Source organism: Ciona robusta, chromosome 3 (genome assembly GCF_009617815.1).
Source record: "Ciona robusta chromosome 3, ASM961781v2".
NCBI lineage: Eukaryota > Metazoa > Chordata > Ascidiacea > Phlebobranchia > Cionidae > Ciona > Ciona robusta.
This window is the reverse complement of record NC_143237.1, coordinates 10,659,762-10,677,475: the sequence shown is the minus strand read 5'-3', so window position 1 is coordinate 10,677,475 and position 17,714 is coordinate 10,659,762. Positions and strand designations below refer to the sequence as shown.

Here is a 17,714-nt window from a genome sequence, read left to right as displayed (position 1 = left end):
GTTGCCACTCCCATGCCCACAGTCGAGTTGCTGAAGCTATTGCAGTGTGTGGATAAGCAGACATGACTTTTGGTTGGTTTGGTCATTTATATTCTCGTGGGTGGGAACTTGAGTGACTTATTCATAGTTGCCACTCCCATGCCCACAGTCAAGTTGCTGAAGCTATTGCAGTGTGTGGATAAGCAGACATGACGTTTGGTTGGTTTGGTCATATATATATCTTTGTGGGTGGGAACTTGAGTGACTTATCCATGGTTGCCACTCACATGCCCACAGTCGAGTTGCTGAAGCTATTGTAGTGTGTGGATAAGCAGATGCTAAATAGCGATTCGTTGCCAATTTATTGATGATTTCGAAACGTACATAAGTGAAATGCCATCCTATATTAAATTACCTAGACATACAAACTGGGAACAAATACCAATTGAAAACTTCTGTCTAATTGAGACTTTAGCAAGCATTAGTCAGCATTACAAACAAGAGAGCTAGCTTCACACACAGGTAGAAAGCAACAAATATTGTTAAAGCTTTAAACAAGAAACTATTTAAGAGCAGAAAGCACGAACATTGAAACTTGAAATTACAATTATGAATTTAATGGTCATGATTTTGGACCAATACTTTATATTTTGTAACAAATGTGTTCTAATGATTGTAATATCTTGTTTTGTTTTATTTAATTTGACTTCCTTTATCGTTTTCTAAACAATAAATATTAATTGTGTTATACTTTACACTATAACATATTTTTAACAGCTATTTCGCTGTAAATTTCCATTTTTTCTGCAATTATCTTTATAAATAAATATACTACTCAACGAATTGGCAATTGTGCACTTTTTCATTTACAATTTTTTCCAAAACTTAGTGTGTAGCTGGAACATATTTTACAAAAGTTTTGATGACGATTACTGGCATCCATTAGTGAGGGACCTCACCCTTCCCGTCCCACAGCAAGCATGGGTGGAAACATTATACCAACGGGTGAAACAACACCCCATGCTATCCGTGGACTCCCGGAGAAGTTGGTTGTGACAGCAATCGGCCTCCTACGAGTTATAATGATGGTTAGAAAATTGAAGTTTAATTTATATATAGTTTGTACACTTTATGATCAAGTTATTGTAAAATGTTTAAGAGTCCAGCTGACAGTTTTCATGGTTGCAGAGTTTGTTTTTTTATAAAAATCGAAGTTTTATGTCTATACTAAATAAACAGCTAAATTGTGAAAATTTTGTTTAATTTGAAAGGTATAAACGTTTAAAAAATCAGACTTCAAAGTTATAAAAAAATGCACTCGTGGGCATTGTGATGTCACAATGTAAGATATAAGCCAGCGATGGCTTTTTGACCATTACAGTCCAACCAATACAAACCACTTACAAATGGGTTGTAAGCGATTCCATTACAGCAAGCTTGTGTTGGTCTAAACGGGCGAGGATCTGGGTTTGGATCGTTTCCGGTCAGAGGTGGTTTGCTGGTGAGTTTCGCTGTGGATGTGAATAATATAACATATAATAAAGTGATAATAATACAATGTTACTTTTATATAAACATCTAAACAACTGCATGTATTTAAATAGATGGTATATAAAACAATAGTTGTTATAGAAACAACAATATAACTACAAATACTTATTATTAAAAATCTATGTTCAAAACTTTCACAAAAAATGGGTTATTTTGTCGAACAAGATTTTTTTAACAAACAACCAAAGGATAATTTTGGTCAATTGCTTTTGGTCGTTAATAGTCACCTTAATAAAGATAGATGTGAGTAATAAACTGCTCTGGACAAGTTTTAAAATTTTAAATATATGATTATTTTTTCCATATTATTCATTACATTCACTATTACCAAATAAAAGCAAGATGGCACTTACTGCACAATCTTCTGACCACTGTACTACATTGACTTTCTGAACCTTCAGGACATACAGGGTAAACCACAAGTTTTGCATCATAATACGAAATACATGGATTCCTTATAATGATGTCATAGTCCGCTGTGTTGTATGGTGGGACATTAAACTCATGGTGAATGAGTGAAAAACGTCTGAAAAAGTAAGTAAGAATGTTATACCTTATGTTTGCTGTTAAGTTTTACAACATAGGTGTCTTCTTATACACCAGACACGCATGGTGTATTCATACACCTCATGCTCATTGTCAAGTTATAACACGAGTGTCTTCTTATACACCAGACACACATAGTGTACTCATACACCTCATGCTCATTGTCGAGTTATAATATGGGTGTCTTCTTATACACCAGACACACATGATGTATTCATACACCTCATGCTCACTGTCAAATTATAACATGGGTGTCTTCTTATAGTGAATTTACACACATTATACTGTGAACTTATACTCACATTGGGTGGTGTGGTATCTGTATAAACATGTATGTGTCGTTACGAATCAGTGTGATTGTAATATTCCATCTGAGTGGTTCAATGGCGGTTGAGATTCTGCATCTTCTGATGGCGACACCGGCTTCATCAGCTGTGGATTGGTGGAAGGTAATGCATTGGTACATGATAGGACATAACATGATACATATTATAATTTTATATTTATGTTGAAACGTTTTCATATCTGTTATATACAACCATATCTGTTAATCTGTTATATACAACTAGGTATCATAATGAACATTGGGATGATCCACTTCTGTTTCATACACCTCGTGGCCTCTTACAAGTTACCACGTATGTAGCTTATTTCTCCTCCCATGGCGGGGCAACAACAGTCGCTATAACACGGGTGTTCTGTTTCATACACCTCGTGCCCGCTTACGCATTACCACAAATATAACTTTGAGAGTGATTTTTTTGTTTGGCTAATAATTTAAACAACCTATTCGTGACCACTGGGTTAAAGCAAATATTACATGCCAAAGCAGGACCAAGTTACTGTCTATGTATACCAAACTTAAGATCAACTGATATTTTCAGGTACTTACCACAATTAGCATCCAACACGTTTGGCACGCTCAACACGTTTCCACGTTTAGTTCTCAGGTAAATGGTGAGAATACGACCAGCTACTGGTAGGGTGATCTGTGGACAATGGTTCAAACAAGAAATATAATAAATAAATAAAGATAAAGATAAAGCAAAAATATTCAAATGGAACAAGAGGTCAAGTTTAACCAGGTATTAAAAGTAAGCAATGTTTCAATCAAGCAATGGAATAAACCTTAACAGATGTTTGCTTTCCTGAAATTAACCTACACACATATGGTGTCTTTTTATACACGAAGGTAACCGGGTTTAGATTAACAAGTTATGCAGAAAAATAAGCAAAATCAACAAAAATATTGCCTAAAATTCAACAAAGAACATGTTATTCATTCTTTTTTATCACAAGTGTCATAATGACATCAAAGAGAATGCAATTTAAGTTTAGATTCATTTTCAAGATCATATTAATCCTTACATTTGCCCTGAACACATTCCTCCCGACAACGATGGGAGACGGAGGGTACGAGGTTCCGATCTCGAACTGGTAAGGCGAATAATCAATCACGAATCCGTCCCAATCCCCGGCTATCGGTGGAGACCATGACATAGAAATCACAGATGTTCGTATCGCTGCGTTGCCTTCAAGTGGTCCGTTGACCTCGCAACGAACGTTGCCCCCTTGTGGTACGTAGGGGACTATGGGAATACTTGGGTTTATTTCTCTGCTGTATTTATATTATAAATCGAACTGTAGGTACAATGTTAATACGCATGGTACTGCAGAGTGTTTGATGGGGTACAGATCATAGGACTTAAACCAAATAAAATTAAAATATTAAACACAAAATTTCAATGAAAGAATTGTGCTAGAAAATATTGAGTTCGAAGCTTGGTACTGACAGGCAAGTGTGGTTTGGGCAAGATACTGAGTAATTTAGAGTTTCCAAAAAGAGGCACTACACTCTATATATGGTAATTCATAAAGGGACACGAGGTGTATGAAACAGAACACAAGACCTCACCTGTAGCATGTTGTATAGATACTGGCACGCTCTCAACAGATAAGTTGTCCACACATCTAGATATGACAGATACATTGTACATGGTGCCTGGTGAAAGCCCCGTCACTATAAGGCTGGTTTCTGTAGGGAATATATAATGTTAGTGTCCTTATTTAAATGAATAAAATTATTAATCTTCGCATGGCAGGGGTTTAAAAACAGTTTTTTATATTCTCGTGGGTGGGAACTTGAGTGGCTTATCCATGGTTGCCACTCCCATGCCCACAGTTTAGTTGCTGAAGCTATTGCAGTGTGTGGATAAGCAGGCATGGCTTTTGGTTGGTTTGGTCATTTATATCTTTGTGGGTGGAACTTGAGTGACTTATCCATGGTTGCCACTCCCATGCCCACAGTCGAGTTGCTGAAGCTATTGTAGTGTGTGGATAAGCAGACATGGCTTTTGGTTGGTTTGTGAGCATGAGGCGTAGGAAACAATACACCCGTGTTATAACAACTGTCGATGCCCCGCCATGCAAGGTTAATAAGTTACATACATGGTAACTAATAGGCTGGCACAAGGTGTATGAAACAGAACACCCCCCGTCATGTGATGATAAATAAGTTACAAACTTTACCCCACTTACTAGTAACTGCAACTGTTCTTCCAGGAGGTTGGATCGTAACTTTGTAACCCCCAACTTCAAGGGGGCTTCCCCTCATCCAAGACAACCATAGAGATGTCGAATTAAAGTCGATGACACGAAGGTTAATGACGGCTTCAGGTTCTATATGGAATATACAAGATTAATGGTTTGTAAAGTTTAACTTTATATTAATTTTTATTTCTCCTGCAAAATTGTTCCTTTTTGTAATACAGGCATTCTATTCTATATGGGTAAGACCCTACACCGCGGCATTATAAGTTTTAACCCTAAACAGTCATGCTTAAAATTAACCGTTTTTTTCTAACGGACACTCATTATTGCATCATAAACCATACTCTATTCTATATGTGTTAGGTCAAGAACCTTGAATTTAAACCAAAGTTGGCCCATTATCCCAACACCAGTGCTCCATACGTTTGAGTGGAACATGCCCCACATGAAACTAATGTGTCCAAGTCTCCCACAACCTCGCAGTAAAACACATCCCATACTAACTTGTATACACGGTTGATCTTTGTCCATTTCTGCTTTGAACATTTTCATTCAAAGTAAAAACATCGAATGAATATTCTGTGCAAGAATCGAGTCCGGTGATCTCTCGTTGACGATCCATCGGTGATTCGGGTTCCGCTATTGTCGCGTTTCCTTCCAATCCTATGATCTGAGGGGGAGGTTTTATTTGCGCAACACTGGAGGTTTTAACTGCACAACACTGGAGGTTTTAATTGCGCAACACTGGAGGTTTTAATTGCGCAACACTGGAGGTTTTATTTGCGCAACACTTGAGGTTTTAATTGCGCAACACTGGAGATTTTAATTGCGCAACACTGGAGGTTTTAATTGCGCAACACTGGAGGTTTTAATTGCGCAACACTGGAGGTTTTAATTGCGCAACACTGGAGGTTTTATTTGCGCAACACTTGAGGTTTTAATTGGGCAACACTTGAGGTTTTAATTGCGCAACACTGGAGGTTTTATTTGCGCAACACTTGAGGTTTTATTTGCGCAACACTTGAGGTTTTAATTGCGCAACACTGGAGGTTTTAATTGCGCAACACTGGTGGTTTTAATTGCGCAACACTGGAGGTTTTAATTGGGCAACACTGGTGGTTTTAAATTATTAAAGTTATACAATATTTTATAATTTAACCATGAATATGGTTCCAATACAACTAAAAAATATAGAACTAAAAAAGCCAAACTAAAATTACCTCAAAATTATCATACAGTCCCACGATGACGCCGTTCTGCCACTTCAGTGTCGTGCTAGTTGTTCCTGTTTCATCCGTCACAGGGGGTGGGTCAGATGGTTGGAGGACGATAGTTCTCGTTATCGGGTCGCTACGGAGGACTCCCAGCTCTCCAGTGCCACAAGTGGTGGAGTAGAGGGTGATTGTGTATGTCTTGCCGGGGGTCAAACGGATGAATTGACGAACCAGGGTCCCAGCGTTGTTCTGTGGGGTAAGAAGAGTTAATACTGGGGGGGGGTATTAGGATTGCTGCTAAGTTATAACATGGGTGTCTTCTTATACACCAGACACATGGTGTATTCATACACCTCATGCTCGCTGTCGAGTTATAACATGGGTGTCTTCTTATACACCAGACACACATTGTGTATTCATACACCTCATGCTCACTGTCAAGTTATAACATGGGTGTCTTCTTATACAACAGACACACATGGTGTATTCAAACACCCCATGCTCACTGTTCAGTTACAACATGGGTGTCTTCTTATACACCAGACACACATGGTGTATTCATACACCTCATGCTCACTGTCGCACTTTGTTTTTCATTCAATTACTTTCTATCAATTCAAATTTTCCTGTCATTTGAGGATTATGACTCAATAATTTGCAATGTGATCTATAATGATTGATTGTTATCTAACAATGCAATAATACAATTCAGGCTCAGTGACAAAATAATAGCCATTAAAATGCAACAGGGAAGTTATTATAGCAGTAACATGATGCTATCATAACATGGTCTGTGATTCAAACTTGAAAAGACCTAGGTGTCATGGGATCTAGGCAGAGGTTGAATTTCACCCAATTTTAAGATTGACCTTGAATATTTTTAGAAAATTACTCGAAACATTTTAAGGTTTAACCTTTATGTTTCTAGGTATAAAACATGTTTTAAATCACACAGTTTTGTGTCTCAATAAAACATCTATATTTTTTCTATAAAAGCCACTTTGCTATACATTTTTATCCATTTTAACACCATTGTTATGTAACTATTAGATTTTTTTCTTTATTTTAATTATTTTGAGGGCACTAGTAAAAAATGTTTTAAAATCTATAAAAATGACTAGCAAAGTGGCAGTTCAACCACTGCTGTTTTCTGATAAAAATGAAGTTTAAAAATTTTATTCTTCAAACTTTTTAACTTTTAACCATATGTGTAATGTTTAATTGCGTTTAAAATCAAAAGTCAAGAATGTTGTTTAGAGGATTGGCTGCCTAAGTTGCCCCAGGCACAAACTGATTTTAAGGTTAAAGAGAAAAATGTGTTCTTTGTGTGACGTGTTAAAATTACATAGAATTTATTTGGAGAAAAAAACCCAAAATTACTGTTGAAATAATTTTTGTAACAGGTGTTCTGTTTCATACACCTTACTATGTATTTAACTTTGGATATTCTGCTGGTTTTGCTGCTGGTTATACATTGTTTCTCCCAATTTAAAAACAATTTTTTATACCAAAGTTTGCCTTGATAAAGTCTTGCTGTATAAAATAATAAACTTTTTTAAAGGCATGCACCTAAACAACTGTGGTGACTACTTTGTACCGGTGCCGTAGCATAGTGGTTAGCGCACCTGCCTGTAACCAAGTGTTCTTGGCCTCGACACTTAACGGCAATTGCTCCAACCCAGTGGTTACTAATAGGTTGTCCAAATTATCAGTCATACATTAAAGAAATGAAAAAATCCCCCCCCCCCAAAATAATTACCCACAAAGTAACATACATGGTAACTTGTAAGCTGGCACGAGGTGATAAACCCGTGTGATAACTACTGTCGTTTTCAGGCCACGCGAGGAAAAAGTAAGTTACATTCATTCATTCATACTTACTTCATTTCCATGGGTAGGGAAAGCCATTTGTCCATCACTTGGTGATATAGTTGCATCATAGCAGTCACAGAATCCTTCAGTAGGAGGTTCCCATACTGCTTCAATACCAGGGAAATTGAGGGTGAACTGGGTGTTCTCAAAGTAGGGACTCTCAATTATCAGCTCGATTTGATCAAAAGTCTCAAGGGCAAGGTTTTGTGGGGGAAGGGGGACTGTGAATGGATTGAAGTGTTAATATGTAATAGTTTATGTGTGGTATGTTACAACTAAGGGGGAAATGAAGTAGAAGGAGTGAGGTGTTTTAATAAATCAGTGAAAGTTCTTTGTGTAGAAACCAAGTGGTCACTACTTCCGCCAAAACAAAGTTTTAAGCCACCATGTATGTTTTAAAATAGGAAGATATTTTTTTCTAATGGATACATGTATGTATAGCCACAAAAAGAGACCCCACATACAATGAACCTACTCTGTGTTATAACATGGGAGTTAACTATATGTTCAATAACTGGTGTCCTGGTTATTATCCTGGTATTTTTTTCCTATAAATATATGTAAGTTACAAACCACAATGTTACCCAACTACCAAATAACAATCGATGCTAAATTGTGTCTTAGTTCAGATATTAAAGATCTCTTGAGCCCAAAGTTTGTTAGAAGCCAACACATTTTATACAGTGAACCCAGGGATATCTCAGCCAAAACAAAATAAACAATAATCTTATACAAAAGCCTACAACACATTATACAGTGAACCCCAATGTTATCTCAACAAAAACAAAATAAACGTAATGTTCGCTTACTTGTGTCTTGGTTAAGCACAGCTATATCGCTTGTCATCGCCCCCCTTGATGCAGTTACCGTGAACGTATACAAATAACCTGGTTGCAAATTCTCAACCACACGAAAGGTCTGTGCGGGTAAAAAGGGGCGTTGGATGCCAGCGCTTGGGAAGGTCTGGTGAAAGGAGTGGATTAATGCAATATTGTGGTGGGGTGTTTAAAAGTTATTATTTTTAAAATAAAAGTTGTGATTTTTAAAAAGTGGTTGAAAGTTAATACAATATTGGGTATGCTTTGAGGGGGGGGGGGTTATTTTATTGATCTGCTGTATATTTTGTAGGGAATTACTGTTAAAGTGTTTGAAAGGTGATGAGTTGATTGAGTGTTATGTATGTTGGTCGACCATGGGTGAAAATGGGTAAAAGTGAGAGGGGGTGTTTTGATTTAATTTGCTTGGGCACTGTATTTAATTGGGTATTATCCTATTTTTTTGGTGTATTTTGGTTCTGACATGAAATCAAATGGGAAGTATATGCTGTATTAAACTTTATGCACAATGCACAGTATTTATTAAATATTAAATAATTAAATAATAAATGTTACAATAAAAATTATAAACATATTTTTACCATCTAATTCAGTCTAGCATAAATATTGTTTTTACATATAAAGACACCAAAGAGAACAAAACAAGAATATCCGTTGTTTATAACTTCGTATAAACAACATAAGAAACAATTAAAGTTCAAGTTTGTTTTTTTCAATAAATTTGATTTTAAAAATGTAAGAAAATCAAAAAGGAAGAATAAAGTAACCAAAACCTGAAAGAAATTGAGCTGCCAACTAATATGCTGGGTGTTTAGGCTTTGGTTGGGTATTTACTTTTTATACAAATGGTTTTCATGTGCTTATATATGATACTTGTGAGACAAAAATCCCATTTTTTTGGGCGGGATTTTATATTTTTTTTTATTGGGATAAGCATGTGTTAAAATGACTGTAACTTTACTATTTATTAGCCTTGTTTTTATCCGAAATACATATGAATGTGATTTTCTTTTAGTTTAAATTATGTTAAGGCCAAGCATGCATGAATGATCACCATGTATGTCCATGCAATGTAAATGCAACAAAATAATATAAAATTTATGCCTAGGTGCAAAAACTATATGGTCAACATGCAATACAATGTATTTAGTCAAGCTGAGGACATTGAAATAAAAAAGGATATTTTTAAAGATAACATAATCAAAAATAATTATGTATGTGCCAAACAAATGGGGCAATAATAATAGTGGAGTGGAGAAGATTGTGAGCATGATGGTTCTAAGTTTACAACCCAAAGATAGGTAAAGTATTTTAAATTGAAATATATTAAAAATTGGGAGGAAAAATAATTCATTTTTTATACATGTGCGATGTGCCGAAAAACTATTTAATTAAAGTGGAAAAGATTATGAAGTGGAGCGTTCTAGGTTCAAAACCCAAGGTGAGGTGTGACAAATTTCTAAAACAAGATTTTTACAGATTGGGTGTGAAAAATAATTTAAATTGTTTTTCTGCATATGCTGAAAAACCAAATGAAAATATCAACAAGAAGGCTCAAGGTTCAAACCCAAGGTAAGGTGCGAAAAATTAAAAATTTAATTTTTTCACATTTTTTTCATTCAGAGCCCCTGAAACTCACACCACCATTTAAACATACCAGCATATTACTACCACAAGGTTGGCAACCTGATGGGATGGCTACCGGACATGTCTTTACAACTGCTGGCTGAACCTGTAAGTTTGTTAGAATACACAGCAGCGTTATGTCATGCTGAGCGGCAAAAACAACAAAAAAAGCGACAAAAAACAATTAAAAAAGTTTAGCAATTTAAAAAAACTTTTCAAAAACACTCTGAATATCAACAAAAATAACTAAAAAACTTTAAAAAATTATTAATCGTATTAAAGGTTTTGAAGGGTGCTAGCTACAAAAATTGCTTGACTATTAATAAATGTATTTAAAAAAAAAGAGATGTTAATGTTATATTAACTGCAATATTTAGGCAAAAATGTTTAGGGCCATTAAAGCAAAATTGTCCCCTCATATTTTCCTTTTTCTCCCTCTCTCTCACTTTGAGAGAGCCTTTTTCATAGCCATACAATGATATTGTTATATTGCATTAGTAAATGACATGATAGGTTAATTAGCATTGTTATAAATGACAATAAATTAAAGCTGCATTCAGTTAGCACGTACCATAAGGTAACTAATATATTCCGTAAACTAGTTTGGATTTATTAATAAGCCAAACTAGAGTTAATGATTTGATTTGGTCATTATTTCAATGTACCCAGAGCTATAAATGGGTAAAAGTTGGGCAAGCTGGGGGTGGGGGTTTATTGTGGTGATGTGCTTAGGCTCTTTATTCAATTAGTCTGCTTAGCTCATTACCCACTGTTAATGGTAGAGCGATTCGATACCTTTTGCATGTTAAAACCAAGGGGTTTTTCATTATGATTTTTCTTGCTAATTCGAAATCCGGGGCACTGTTTGTCCTTTATCCCAGGAACTGGTACACTGTTTGGTGTTTATACCACGAACCAGTACACTGTTTGTCTTTTATCTAACGATTTTCAAACATCCCTCATCCGCCATTGTTTGACCGACAGCAAACAATAGCAACGTTCTATAAACTCCGTCATAATCGCGGTTCGCGCGTTTAACGATCGCGGTCAACGTCGGTGATTAACGTTGTTTGGTTATGACGTCATAAACGTTATTATGTCGTTGTCGGTAATTAAATGGAGACTCACAGTCATCCTCTATTACGTCATAAAGAAGGTCAAATTGCTTCGCGACTTACACGACTGCTGATGGAGCTTCGTAATTACGACGCGATAAATCTAAAACAGCGACGCATCACTTGTAGCATAGCTATCTCTAAAGTAAAGCATCAAAATGAAACGTCTGTGCGTTTAGATTAGAGCATGCGCAACGATGCTATTTCGCCTTAAATTGTCTTTCTTTACACTAGTTTTACATTAAAGGGCAGATTTTTACAAGTTTCTGCCACGTATAATGCTGCGGGGTAAGATGGGATAGCGTTAGCACATAATGTCCCATATTTCCTAATCGTGATTTTAACAATTAACAAATTTTAGGCAGGTAAGGATCCGGTAATAATTACGTAAATATTCTTTGTTAGCTCACAATTGAAACGATAGTTTAAACCAAGTTATACGAAAAATATATCACACAGAATAATGTTTAACAATTCGGGTGCTTCATTACTTTATGGGCGTTTATATTCCACGGGAGGTTCGTTGTTCAAGCGATGGCGTAATCTTTGAATCTTGTTGAAACCGGTTTTACCGATCCTGCTTTTACCGATTGCGTCGTGCTAATCCGGTTATTGGCGTGTGAAAGTATATGTCTGGTCTATAAGACGTACCTGCTATAACTTGACAGTGAGCATGAGGTGTATATAAATACACCATGTGTGTCTGGTGTATAAGAAGATACCCATGTTATAACTCGACAGTGAGCATGAGGTGTATGGATACATCATGTGTGTCTGGTGTATAAGAAGACACCCATGTTATAACTTGACAGTGAGCATGAGGTGTATAAATACACCATGTGTGTCTGGTGTATAAGAAGATACCCATGTTATAACTCGGCAGTGAGCATGAGGTGTATAATAAATACACCATGTGTGTCTGGTGTATAAGAAGACACCCATGTTATAACTCCACAGTGAGCATGAGGTGTATGAATACACCATGTGTGTCTGGTGTATAAGAAGACACCCATGTTATAACTCCACAGTGAGCATGAGGTGTATGAATACACCATGTGTGTCTGGTGTATAAGAAGACACCCATGTTATAACTCGACAGTGAGCATGAGGTGTATGAATAAACCATGTGTGTCTGGTGTATAAGAAGACACCCATATTATAACTTGACAGTGAGCATGAGGTGTATGAATACACCATGTGTGTCTGTTGTATAAGAAGACACCCATGTTATAACTCGGCAGTGAGCATTAAATATCATTGTCTTTAAAATACCCCAATTAAGCTTACATGTAAAACGAGCCATTATGTTCCACATTATAACCACTATATATTCAATACACAAGTTTCAAGTTCGTTGTGTATCGACCGTTCATGCCTAGGGCGACTTAAGGATCGTAGGCGTGATAAGATGAAGTCGGAATATCTCAAGATACCGCGATAGGGACGGGGTGTATAAGCTAACAGTAACAAATCATAAACAAAACTCGATTTTCAACTTTTAGAAAGATTTTCTTAAACGAAAGTTTGAATTTTTGGTGTCAAATTGACGTGAGAAACGACGTTATTAGAAAATGCAAAATTTAAATATAACGCCCTTTATATTATGACCGATTTGATGCCAATTCAAACCTAATGGTTTTTTAACGACAATTCCTAAACCTACACCACTTACGATCTAACCCATATATCGCCTTTAAATTGTCTATTGTTAGAATATATCAACAGATATATAAAATACTGTATGGGGTAAAATGAACACCGTTAGAATATATATTATCCAATACTTCTTAATCGTGTTTTTAACAAATTAAAGTTCTTTTTTAAACAGTAGGAACAGCAAAACTGAAAAAGTAATTATTAAATTTAATTTATCATAACCGTATAATAAAAACATAAAAAAGTTGTTCAAATACTTGAACAATAAACGCAAAATATCCCATATTTCCTAATCCTGTTTTTAACAATAATAAAAACGCTATTTTTAATTAGTAAAAAAACTTTGCACATTAATAATTTAAGATATCATTGCTGTAAAAAGAAAAACAAATAATTTGACTGAATACCCGAACAATAAACTTGTCATAGAACTCGTTATGAGGCATCGTCCAGTTCAATGTGATGGAGTTGGTTGTGACATCTTGAACCATTACAGCTGGTACCGGTACAATCAACGCTGTGTGGAGTGTTGGGTTTGTTAGAATTCTGCGATGTTAATTAAAAGTCTACAAAACCCAACTAACTTATATGTTGTAATACAATAAACTGGGTAAAGGCCAACTCTGGTCTAAATCCCAGGTACCATGGCTTGCCTCACTGTAGAACCTCACCCATATAGAATAGAATGTGCATATACAATGTTGGGGTAATGGGCAACTCTGGCCTAAATCCCAAGTCCCATGGCATGCCTCACTGTAGGACCTCACACATGTATAATAGAATCTGCATATACAATCTTGTGTTAATGAGCCAACAGTGGCTACACATTCAGTTCCCTGATAACGTCGTCCGCAAGGATCCCACACGGAGTAAAATATACGACAACCGTTCTTACATAAATACCGCATACCACCAATTCTTGAACAAATATACAAAATCAAAACGATGAAGTAACCGTAAAAAACACACTTACAGTTAAAACATTTTTTACATTTAATTGGAAGAAAATAAGCGTGGTCGCTACACCAAGTTGAATAAATTAAAAGGCGAAAAGACTATGTTGCCGTGTTTAATAAACCAGTATATATAGTTATAGGGTGGGGAAAGACGGGACACATTTAGCACCTAATATTTAAATATCCTGATTGTGTTTTAAACAATTAACAACAGTCTATGGGAGTCGTAAAGATACGGTTTTATATTTCTTTAAATGTTTTTTTATTGCTACCAAATGTGCCTATAAAATAGAATAAAGAGGTGTCCCATCTTCCCCCACCTTACTATATATAAACTAAGGATTTCAAAACTGCGTGATAACGTGAGAGCGAACAAAAGGTTATGAATGTAACTTATTTATCCTCACGTAGATTGGCAACGTCAATCGTAATAACGCGTTTGTTAAACTGAGTATAACAATATAAACAACTAACACGCCAACTTCATATAAATAGTTGCCCCCACCTGCATTGCCGACTTTAAATATTGCCACGATCACAACAAGTGTGAAGAATTCTCCCATATTCATTCTGTGGGAAATAAAAGTTGAATAAAATATTCTAAAAAATCTAAAAATGTTCCGCACAAAAAAGGAAAAAAGTTAAATGTAAAATATTTCTGTGCGTAATAAAAAGTAAATTTAAATATAATGTAAATTGTAGGAAATTAATGATCGATAGGCGAATAAAAGAATAAAAAAATACAAAACAATATACTTAACAATAAGATAGTTGGGTGGGGGGAGATGGGACACCTTTAGCACAAAATATCTAAATATCCTGATCGTGTTTTAAACAATTAACAACGGTCTATGGGAGTCGTGATGACAAGGTTTTATATTCATTGAATGTTCTTTGTTTACTGCCAAAATGTAGGAAAAAATAGAATCAAAGGGTGTCCCATCTTTCCCATCCTACTATATGAAATGTAAATTATTCTGGCGAAAGTAAAAATGAAACGTAGGATATTCAGCTGTTATATACCAGACATGGTATTTCCCGAAAACTAATCGTGGGCGTTAAAAATTACAGTCGATTTTATTACAATGCAACTTTTCAAGTAAATTTTAAATTATTCTGATACTTTTGCTATCTACGTATTATATTGTCCAATGAAGCTCATGAAAAAGTTGTATTTATTCAAACGCGAAGGTTCGTCTGCCACACGGTGCGTGCTTTACTTGCGAAATAGGTATCGCCATTTTGAAACGCTATTTCTCCCGAAATTAAACCCTTAATAGTTTTCGTTTATTTTCGAAATGAATCAAAGTTCAAACATTTTTAAATCTTCTTAAGCTTGTTTAGGAATTCCGAAATTTTAATGAAAATATTTATATCAATAACAATGACGTCATCCCTTAGCATTGTTTCGTCACACAGCATTTTGTTCACTAAATAAAGGTTGAGAGGTCACCGTAATGTCGCCTTTGTTTATTTCTATAGTTTATCTCGTCTGACCCCTTGCTGGTTACAACGCTACTAAAACGATGGTCATATTTTGGACACAAAATTTTCGAATTATAACTTGAATTTTGTTTATCTCCACAAATACGATAACGAAAACCTAATATTTGATCAAGTATCAGGAAACCAGCACAACGATACAACTTCTATATATTAGGGTGGGGTAAGATGGGACACCTTTAGCACACAATATCTAAATATCCCGATCATGTTTTAAACAATTAACAACGGTCTATGGGAGTTGTAAGGATACGGTTTTATAATTGTTTAATTTTTCTTGAATAAAAAGTTGTCCCATGTTCACCCACCCCACTCTATACGTATCTCATCGAATACGATAGCATAGATCAAAGTAAACGAAACAGCAAAGGAAGGGAATTAACATCAAAACGACAATCGTTAAAAAACACGCTAAACAACTGGTTTTAATCCTGTTACAAAGTTAATTTATACTAAATATACGTGGTGATGGGCCAACTCTTGTCAAAATTTAAGGTTCCATGGCATGCCTTACTGTAATACCTCACCGAAAAAATGCAAAATACTGCTTTTTACAGCAAAAATAGGCACTGATTGTTAAACTAGACAAAAGTACGCGTGAAATCGGCAAAAACCAAGTAAGTTACAACAGTATTTACACAAACACTAATCCTATAGAACACAAAGCTTTGTCCACGTTGTACGACAACTACGTCCGCTATAATTCAAGTCTTTATAATTACCGTGAATTACCTGGTGTGTAACTCAACGTCCGGATTATAATTAAATATTTTGACAGCGATAGGGCGGTCCTTTATGTGCGGGCGGCGTGGTGGACTAATCTATGTAGTTTCCATTTTTTGACTAAATTCACCAATATGGTTTATTTGTAACATTTCGGTACAAATAAACCAATTGGCATTTCGCCTTTTGGCGTCTATATATATATATATAATAAAACTGCATAATAGTTCTAAGTTTTGTCCAAATTTTCTATACACAGTAGGGGGGACATCTTTTCATTCTATGTTCTCGTACCTGATTTGGTAGTAAACAAAGAACATTCAAAGAATTCTAAAACCGTATCCTCACGACTCCCATAGACCGTTGTTAACTGTTTAAAACGCGATCAGGATATCTGGATATTATGTGCTAAAGGTGTCTCATCTTACCCAACCCTACTAATAAGAAATCGCCGCCATGTTAGACAAAGAAATTCGTTCGCGAACTTTTTGCTTATTACGTCATAAACAATTGCCTTCACTTTCAAGTAGTTTTAGAATATCGTCGTAAATTGTTCGAGAATTGATGGAACAACAAATTGTTAGACAATCGTTCGCAATTATGACGTCATAGCAAGGTCGCGCAAATGTCGATTGTTCCGAACAAAGAACAGTCGGTGTAAACGAAAGTAAATATTTGGATTTATGTAGATAATAAAACGAAATATTGTTAAAAATATATTTGTAAGAGTTAGGATAAATATACTGGCTGACGAAATTCTGCTCTAATGCAAAAATAAGGTTGATATATTTAAAATAACCAAAAGAGCCAATTTGAAACTATGCATGGTATAGTATAGACTAAACGATAAAACAGAACGCTAATGTTATGTCAACTTTGGCCTAAAATAAACCAACAATTAAAATGTTGCTGGCACTCCTGGCAGGCATATTTCAAAACTAAAACACAGATCTTATGGCATTTAGTAATTACCCAATTAAGATAATTTAGCTGATTATTATTTCCATGATATTTATTTAGATTGCAGAAAAAAACGATAGAAAAACTCCGGCTGGTATTTTTGGATTTAATTTTATTAATTTTTTGGCTTTTTTGCCAAAAATCAACGATAAAAATATTCATATTTAAGTCACTTTGACTTAAACCGTACATTCCATTCCTGGTAGCAAAGTCAAAAAATATTTTAACTTTTTTTGCTAAAACCGCCTAATAAAAATCATTCAAAATCTCACACCCTGTTACCTGTTATATTGTAACTGTCCTCTGCCCGTCACCTCCGTTATCAAATAGACTTCTCTATGAACTTGGTGTTATAGTTTAGAAACAACCCAATCCGCCCGTTAAACGAGCGACTTTAAAATTTAACAACCTAATTTTTCTGCGGGAAATGAAATTTGATTTATTGCTTTGCGTCTACTTGGTTCTCGACACACACGTTGCGAAGGAATGAGGCTTGACGTTACACGATCGCTATAACCTTACCGACCCCCCAGGCTATCCTACCTCGCTAATTACGAGTCTACTGCCCGACATGACAGCCATGGATATAGGCCCATTACCCAATACGCACTTCTCGTTAGTTTATTA

General features: G+C 35.6%; 1 protein-coding gene across 3 annotated transcripts; it reads right to left on the bottom strand.

The window, feature by feature from the left end:
* Window positions 1-322: 322 nt before the first annotated feature.
* LOC149739324 (fibronectin-like) lies at window positions 323-17,506 on the bottom strand. 3 transcript variants are annotated; one of them, XM_089873876.1, is made up of 16 exons: window positions 17,370-17,506; window positions 14,407-14,471; window positions 13,353-13,462; window positions 10,206-10,280; window positions 8,522-8,675; window positions 7,722-7,933; window positions 5,847-6,089; window positions 5,131-5,296; window positions 4,615-4,755; window positions 3,992-4,111; window positions 3,445-3,665; window positions 2,969-3,065; window positions 2,379-2,508; window positions 1,884-2,056; window positions 1,384-1,490; window positions 323-1,049 (listed from the first exon to the last, which is right to left on the bottom strand). In XM_089873876.1, exons 2-16 carry the CDS (start codon window positions 14,468-14,470, stop codon window positions 909-911), a joined length of 2,154 nt encoding a protein of 717 aa, XP_089730002.1. In that variant the 5' UTR covers window position 14,471; window positions 17,370-17,506; the 3' UTR covers window positions 323-908. The 3 variants fall into 3 exon arrangements, with proteins under 3 accessions (XP_089730002.1, XP_089730003.1, XP_089730004.1); XM_089873877.1 differs by lacking the exon at window positions 10,206-10,280; XM_089873878.1 differs by lacking the exon at window positions 14,407-14,471.
* Window positions 17,507-17,714: the final 208 nt, after the last annotated feature.

What these genes read in the sequence shown, in the direction of transcription:
- LOC149739324 (XM_089873876.1), bottom strand. Translation starts at nt 14,470, where the DNA reads ATGAATATGGGAGAATTCTTCACACTTGTTGTGATCGTGGCAATATTT. An exon ending in AAGATCAACCGTGTATACAA is followed by an intron (nt 4,756 to 5,130) that starts GTTAGTATGGGA and finishes TATTCCATATAG; the next exon opens with AACCTGAAGCCGTCATTAAC. An exon ending in AGTGGTCAGAAGATTGTGCA is followed by an intron (nt 1,491 to 1,883) that starts GTAAGTGCCATC and finishes TCACATCCACAG; the next exon opens with CGAAACTCACCAGCAAACCA.